General features: G+C 46.6%; 1 protein-coding gene across 1 annotated transcript in view; it reads right to left on the reverse strand.

The window, feature by feature from the left end:
• COLEC12 (collectin subfamily member 12) overlaps window positions 1–6732 on the reverse strand; it is a 185866-nt gene extending 179134 nt beyond the window's left edge. The window contains exon 1 of the mRNA XM_045781968.2: window positions 6521–6732. Coding sequence (XP_045637924.1) covers window positions 6521–6527 — 7 coding nt within the window. The 5' untranslated portion in view covers window positions 6528–6732. The remainder of the gene's footprint in view (window positions 1–6520) is intronic.
• Window positions 6733–7848: the final 1116 nt, after the last annotated feature.

Genomic DNA, 7848 nt, shown 5'->3' on the forward strand with positions numbered 1-7848 from the left:
GCAAATCAAATGTATTTACAAATACTAAATCAACTTTCTATCACTTTCATACATGAGGAAATTGTATGATTTCACTAAAGTTACAAACTCACTATAAACATGGTCCCTGAAATTTCAGTAGGGCTGTTTTTTGGGGTTTTTTTGTTTTTCCTGACATTACGATAATGACAAGAACGCAAGAGAGAGCAGCTGGAGGTGGACCAACATGAACACTGTTCCTATAGAGAGCCCAGCTCCCTCCTACCCCTGAGGTCAGTTTTAACACATTCGTAATTTGAAAATTACTTTCCTTTCAAAACTGAACTCTATTCTTCATGGTATAAACTGTATCACTTGATTAACTTAAATGGTTCATAACTGGCAATTATATTACTGCCTGGAGGAAGCAGCAGGTTACAATTACACAGTATTACAATAACTAAAATGTCTTGAGTTTTCCTTACCTATTAGACACCATTCTAAACAACTGATCTATACTAACCTATTTTATCCTCCAAACAAACAAAAATGGCATTGGCTAGATGCCATTACTATTCCCCCTTTGACAGATAAGGAAACCAGGCCCCCCAGGGGAGGTTAGGTAATTTGCATGTGGCCACCAGGCCCTCAGCTTTCACAGCCCACACTTCTTGCCACCACACTAAAATTCTCAGGTTCAATGCCTGGGATCACTGTGTATGATTACATTTTATGAAACGTTACATTTTACAGTATGTATTCTCAATTATAAGGGTGGACTATTTGCCTGTGAATAATAAGTTGTTATATAAATATCAGCTACTTTCCTAATGTTTCTATTTGGTAAGGAAGTGACTTAGGCCCAAAGAAGTGCAACTACTTCCACAAAAGCCAAGGACAAGTGAGGCAGAATGTCACATGTCCAACCTCTCAAGCTAGTGACTTACCACCTCCTGTGATACTAAGTTGTAATCCCAAACCATTCAGGAAGCATAAAGGAGTCATATTTAATATATCCAAGTCCAATAAATTTCTCCCAGGTGGAAAAACACATTTCCTTTCTATTCTAAAGAGTACTGATTGAATACACATGATAAATTCAGGGGTTAGCTCTCTGGCATCTTAACTTGGGACTACTAATTTCTGTTTACATTGGCTTTCACTGCCATATAATTACAAAGGTCCTGTAAGCCATCAGCAAGACCTTCTCAAGGTACTATATTGCTTTGAGCTCTTCAAAGATCATTCACTTAAACAGAAATCAAATCACTGCTTGATTGAAAGTTACCTCCCTCAAGCTTTGTTGGTGTGGTTAGAAACTGTGTTGTCAGCACTGAAGAATGAAATACTTTCTGTGAAGAATGTCTATCCTTCCCTATCCCTTGCTCAAAATGTTTATTACTGCCTCCACTACTATAGTTGGTTATTTTTTTTAACTGCTCACCTACTGGTGGTTACAGTCTACTCTTGAAAACGGCACTTCTTACAATGTCCCATTGTCTTATGGCAAACCTGTCAGGAAGACTGTAGTATAGAGACCGTTTTCAGAGTTGCTGGCTTCAGTGGGCCATCCACATTCATGCAATCAGTCATAAGCAAAATCTCCCAAAGACAAACTCTCCACACTGCAATGACCCTGGAATCCACTTTATCTTTGCAAGACCTTCTGTCTAGAGAGGATCCTCTGGTGGCTGGCTGAACCTTCGATGCCAGGTTATTCCAGGTCTGAGTCCAGATGACAGGGCCCTCTTTACACGGCTCACTTAGTATCTAGTGGAATGCAGCACACAGTAGGTACTTAACAAAGATGTGTTGATTGAGTGGAGTATTAGGGTTTGGCTAGGAGGGAGTCTAAGCTAGAGGTGTAACATGTGGATTCTGGAGTCAGACTGAGTCTGAATACCAGTTTTGCCACTGACTAGCTGGATTCCCTTACAGGTAAACCATACCTCTTTGACCCTAAGTTTTCCTATCTGCAAATGGAGAAAATAAGAACACTTGGCTTGGCAGGTGTTCAATAAATGTTAGCTATTATTAGAGAGAAAAATAATAAGTGGGCCTACTAAGTGGCCATCAGTCACACCTAAGAAGTTGTTTGTGAGCATGGTTTATTTTACAACACAGGACCCTGTTCCCTGCCTCCAGGCCACAGAACTCTGGAAGCTGAAAGGGAGTGAGCCTGTGCCTTCGGAATGGCAGAAGATGGAGAATCAGCCTGGTAGAGCTGACCCCACGGTGGGGGTAGACTCTCTTCACAGATGATTACCTCGCAGACCTAGAATGTTGCCCCCCCCCCTGCAATCTGCCCTATTCTTCCCACGCTGATTCACCAGCTGAAGTTCCAAAGCACCACAGACCCACACGGCCAACAGTAAGGCTGCGCTCTGCCATTGTTCTGGGCTTCCTCTCCCAGGACCCCACCCCTCCTTCCCACCATGGGGACACATGTGTTGGATTTGCCCCCTGAGAGATTACTCACGTGCTGTGTTCACCCCAGGTGAAAAATGTCCTTCTATCACAAAATTTAAATATTTATTTTCCCACCTGAAAACATTTAACTTACTTTGGCAGCAGCTGCATCAGCTGTTTTAAAATACATTTTAATGAGAATAAGTGTGAATTCAGAAAATTAGGCACCGGGTTATGTTATAGCTTGAGAGCTATTATCATCTGCCAGGTTTTCCCTGTCACACCATTATCAGTGGATGAGCAGCATGGTTAAGGCGGCGGCGGCGGCGGCGGCGGCAGGGGGGGTCCTGGGCACAGTCTTGGGAAATTGCGGAGGAGACCACAGGAAAGATGTATACTTAGCAATAATTAAACCTCAGATCGAGAATGTTAAGCATCCCCAAACTAATGAAAAGTCAAAAGTATAATTAGATTGCGAATTTAACTTCCAAAGGAAGGGCAGCCCCAATTCCAATCAGTGAAGGGGAAAAGGCCTCATTTTGTTTCCAGTTCCTTTCAGAAAACATCATGCTATCAGTACACTCAGCCCTTACACACTTGTTTATGTATCCCAGTTAAGGACAAGAAATCTTCGAGACAGTGGTAAAGCAAGGAGTCCATGAGTCCAGAAAAACAACTGGCAGTAGACTGCTTACCAAAGCGTTTTTAAAGCATTATTGACAAAGGTATTTCAGAAATGTTTATACACAAGAGCACAGAAATAAGCAGCTGAACACTATGTTTTGATGACACCAACCTCCTCCCTGTGTTAAACCGGAACAGTGGTTTGGACCTCTGTGGTCCCATGTGCTGGTGGTTGTTTTTTACCATCTCTTAGGCAACAAGTGCTGCTGCTTTAAAACCTCACCAATATTCCCAACTTCCAGAACTAGAAATGTGATTTAATAACGACACACCTAACTCTGGAGGAGTCAGATTCCTTCAAAAAGAATGTGAATATTTATCCAAAACCATGAGATTTATGGTGCAGTACAGCTCATTGAAAATGAAATTAAAACCAACTTCGTGTTTTAATCAGTTTGGAAGACTTTAAGTATTGCAGCAACGAGGCAAGTAATTTTCTTCTGGAAAATATATAATGACGTCATTATTTTGGTGCTTGTGATTCCAGAAATGGAGGAAATACGAGAAAGACAAATGTTTGCTGAATGCAACAGATAGGTGGCGCTGTGGCTCACGGCAGATGCAGAATTACGCTCCAAAGCCAGGTTTAATACACAGGCCGTGTCCCAGATTGAAACATCAGAATGAGAAAGTCAATTGAGTACTAAGGAGAGCACGTATTGCATGGTGAACTGGGTGTTATACGCAAGTAATGAATCATGGAACTTTACATCAAAAACTAGGGATGTACTGTATGGTGACTAACCGAATATAATAAAAAATATTTTAAAAAATAATAATTTTTAAAAAGTCAAACCTTATAAAGATATCTGACTCATGGAGAAGCTAAATTTTTGCTTTGGCAAAAAAAAAACTTCTGTAACTTCTAAAATGTCCACTAATTTTCTACTTGTCTAAAGAAATGTTTTAAGTTAATACTTTAAGCATTTGCAAGAGCTTGTCATTGGCCTCTATCATTTAGGGAAATTAAATTCTAATGAAACGTTGGCTTTCTTAAGCATAATGAGTTAATAACTATGCAACATAATCACAAACCCAAGGAAAACTCTGGGTTGGTTACCTAACGACAAATCGCCAAAATAATTCCACTTGGTAAAGGTGGCTTTCCTCTTTGGCTAGAAATACACTCTGTGCTTGCCTTCAGAAGGCTTGTGTCCAATTTCTTGGACCCACCCCTTTCCTGGCTGCTGCACCAACTGTGGGTTACTTGGCTACTTAGCTGTCTGAGACTTACTTTTCTTCTGGTCTACACCAGAAGTTATCATACTTGGTGTCCTCTTTCCAAGCAACACAGGGAAACTGGCAAAGCTTGCCTTCAGTGCCTACCACATTCCTGGTTGCCAATTCCTGTTTGTTCTAGACTCAGCTTCCACATCTATAATGTAGGGGTTAAAATACCGACCTCATCATGTCGTTGTGAGGATTAATTGATAGGGTGCTTTGTAGAGGGTATAGCACAGTGACTGGCACTTAGTAGATACCATAAAATTATTACTGTCCCCTTCCTTCCCCATTTCACTAAATAAATGAATGTAAATTATATGGCAATAGTTGGTAAACAAATTTCTCACAGAATATTTCCTTTTAAAAGAGGCCTTCAAAGTGAGTAGTCTACCCTGGGATTCACCAGTCCCTTCTTACCCCTCCCCCACTGGGACAGAAGGTATGTGGGGCCTTTAGGCAGTGCCTGGATCTCAGAGGGTAAGCAATGAGCCTTCTCCAGGGGGTCTGCAAGCTGGTCCAGAATGCAGAGTAAATCTCACAAATACACATTTAGGACTTTCAGGCGTGTCTTCCGTGGCAGATTTTTTAATATCACTGAAAAATACCCAAATTGCAATAATGGTCATTTACCAAGTCAAAAAGCATAACAAGATTTTCAGGGCTCAGGAACGCACACAGGAGCTGATGTAGTGAGCAGTTAGCTTATCTTTTCCAACAGTTCAAAAACTACTGGCCTCAGTGACCAGCAATGAGAAGGTTAACTTCTGGCAAAAGCCCCAAAGAAACGTGTAGCCTGTGAACTCTTTCCTTGCTGAGAGGATCCTTTAATCAGTGCTAGCCAAGGAAAGTGAGTGTTTCCTAAAATGTAAATGAGAGAAGAGAAACTGAGTGGAAAAAGAAGGAACACACACGACTGCGTTTCGAAATTCCCTAGCCAGAAAAGTATATCCTATCTTTCGTTTCTCTTCTGGGGCGGGTTACTTTTCATCTGGAATACAGTCCCTGCCCTTCCTAAAGTCTCCTGATGAGAAAACTAATACCTTGGAAAGGCAGCTCATTGGTAGGACATTATCGCAGGGATAGTTCAGCGAGGACTTCCTTTCAGAGAAACCTAGAGGCAAAAGTTACTTTCCAAGCGTGTGGGGCTCCCCGGGCACCTCGCTCGGACAGCAGCCCTGCAAGTCAAAGCGATCGCATGGCATGGTCGCTGGCGGCTGGAAATGTGGTCACCGCGGTCGGATGGCATTTCGCACCCAGCCCCCTCACTCAGGCCCCGCCTGGCCCGCGCGCGGGGTCTGAAATGTGTTATCCTAGCACAAGACTAGAAACTCGAGTCTTGTGTAAACACCACGCCAGCCCACCCCCAAACGACTCCCTTTGATGTCTCTGTTGTAATTATTTATCTCACATGTAAATCAGAAATACATGTAAATCAGAATTCTGCTGACCAATCTCCATGTTTCCAATAAATAGAAGGCTGCCCCGCAAAGCCCTTCTCCTTGTGATTCCGTTTAAAGGCACGATAACATCTGACACTTCCCTAAACCCGCCTGCAGAGGACACTGCCCCGGAGACGACCAACAGGATGATTTGTGTCACCTCTGAACACACGTGGGCACACCAACTCCACAGGCGGGCACGTGGAAGGGACGCGAAACGGAGAGCAGTTATTTTCCAATCGGTGGGTCTGATGGAGAAAGATGCCAAACGCACTTTTCCGAGCCAGCTGAACTTCGCGGGCACCTAATCATTGCCAGATGTGGGGAGGACGCACCGAGAACATCCCCGAGTCCCGGAGGGAACACCCGGCCGGCAGCACGTCGACTTCTTGGATGGGGAAACGGCACCAGCCGGGAGAAGAGGACCTCGAACGGAGTGTGGAGCGCCGTAGAGCGGAAAACCGACTGTGGGGAATGAGGATGCCTCCACTCTCCTCGGCATGTTTTTTCAATTAAAAAGTTGGGAACTGGAATCCGTAAACAACGACTTAGGGCTCCAAACTACTTTGCAGAGGTGGGGAGGGGATTACTTGCACGCTCCAAAACCCCGAACATCTAGGTCTCCTGCGGTGCCCAAGTCCGGGACAGAGGAGCTCCCCACGCGTGCACGCACGTACCCTGCGCCGCGTCTCCTCTGGCCCTCCGCGCGGAGAAAGTTCGCGCAGGCTTGCACGTCCTCCCCCTCCCGCGCACCCCGAAGCCCGCCCTGCCGGCCCGGAGCCCCGCGCAGCCCGCCGCCGCCCTACCTTTCATGGTGACCGAGAAGACGCACCGCCAGCCAGGGGGCGACGCACCGCCAGCCAGGGGGCTCCGCGCCGCCGAGAAAGTTCGCGCTGAACAGCTGGTCACTGCGCGCCCATGGCAGCCGCGCCGCGCGTCGGCCGTCTGCGCTCAAGCCCTCTCTCGCCGCCTCCGCCGCCCGCCCGCGCTCCCCGCTCGGCGCTCTGTGCCGCGGGGCTGCCGCGCGCGCCGCTCACCCCGGGCGGGAGGCGCCGCTCCCGCCAGCGCCCCTCCCCCTGGCCCGCCGGGGCGCGCGGGCCGCCGCGCCCACGCCCCCTCGCGCCCTCCCGCGCCCGCCCCGCCCTCGGGCCCGCGCTCGCCCCTGCCCAGTCGCTCTCTCGCTCAGCCTCTCCTCTGCGCGATTCCTCGCCCGGGGGCTCCCCTTGCTTCGGCGGACCGGTGGTGGAACGAAGTCGGAAGAAAGTGTTTCCCGGGCGGTCAAATGTTCACCCTTGGTGGGCGCGAAAGGTGCTGTTGCTGGGCTTGTTTCTAGACCCCAAACTATCTACAGCGTGGGGTGAAAGAGTTGGGGAGAAACAGTGTCACGGGGGTGGCGTAGTAAGCTTGCCCCTTCCCCCAAACGTCTCTGGGGGTATGGAGGGTTAGAAGATTAAACCAAAGCGAGAACGTCCTCGGGATTCAAAGTTTCCAGGTGCGCTTGTTGACGCCCGAAGGAAAAACCCAGCACAGGCAAGCTCGCTCACTGTCACCTAGGGAGAGCTGTTGCTAAATCCGAAATCACCATTAGATGCTCTCCCTACAGAACCCAGAGCAGGTTTACAACTTTTGGACCTCCAAAAAAGACAAAGATAAAAAAAAAAAAAATCCACTATACTCCCTTTGGTTGGAAGAAGTCACCCTTCTACCCACCACCCCTGAAATTGATCGGAAATTGATCACGTTGAAGGAGGCTGGGCTATTGAGTGGCCTCTTAGGAAGTTCCTTTCATTGCGGCCGATCATGTTGTCCCAGTGTGGGGTTTTGGGGGTTTTTTTCCTTTTAGAAAACCCTAATCAGACCCATTTGATGCTTTACTGCTTTAAAACATAAACTAAGTGGTGAGTGGAGCTGTGGAAAGGGAGGTGCAGAGCGACTTCTTCCACAACGATGAAATGAAAAATTACCATGTGCTTACTAGCACCGAAAGCAATACAATTCTGCCTGGGCGGTGGTTGCAGCTTTTCAGATTTCCTCTCCTGAGGATTTGGTAGCATGGTGTAAACAACCCATTGATTCATTCTAAACAGGGAACTCTGCTCTAGAAAAAGGTAATGCCCAGAAAGGAATACATTCT

This window comes from Ursus americanus, chromosome 19 (assembly GCF_024610735.1).
Source record: "Ursus americanus isolate L20-20 chromosome 19, mUrsAme1.1.p, whole genome shotgun sequence".
Classification (NCBI taxonomy): Eukaryota; Metazoa; Chordata; class Mammalia; order Carnivora; family Ursidae; genus Ursus; species Ursus americanus.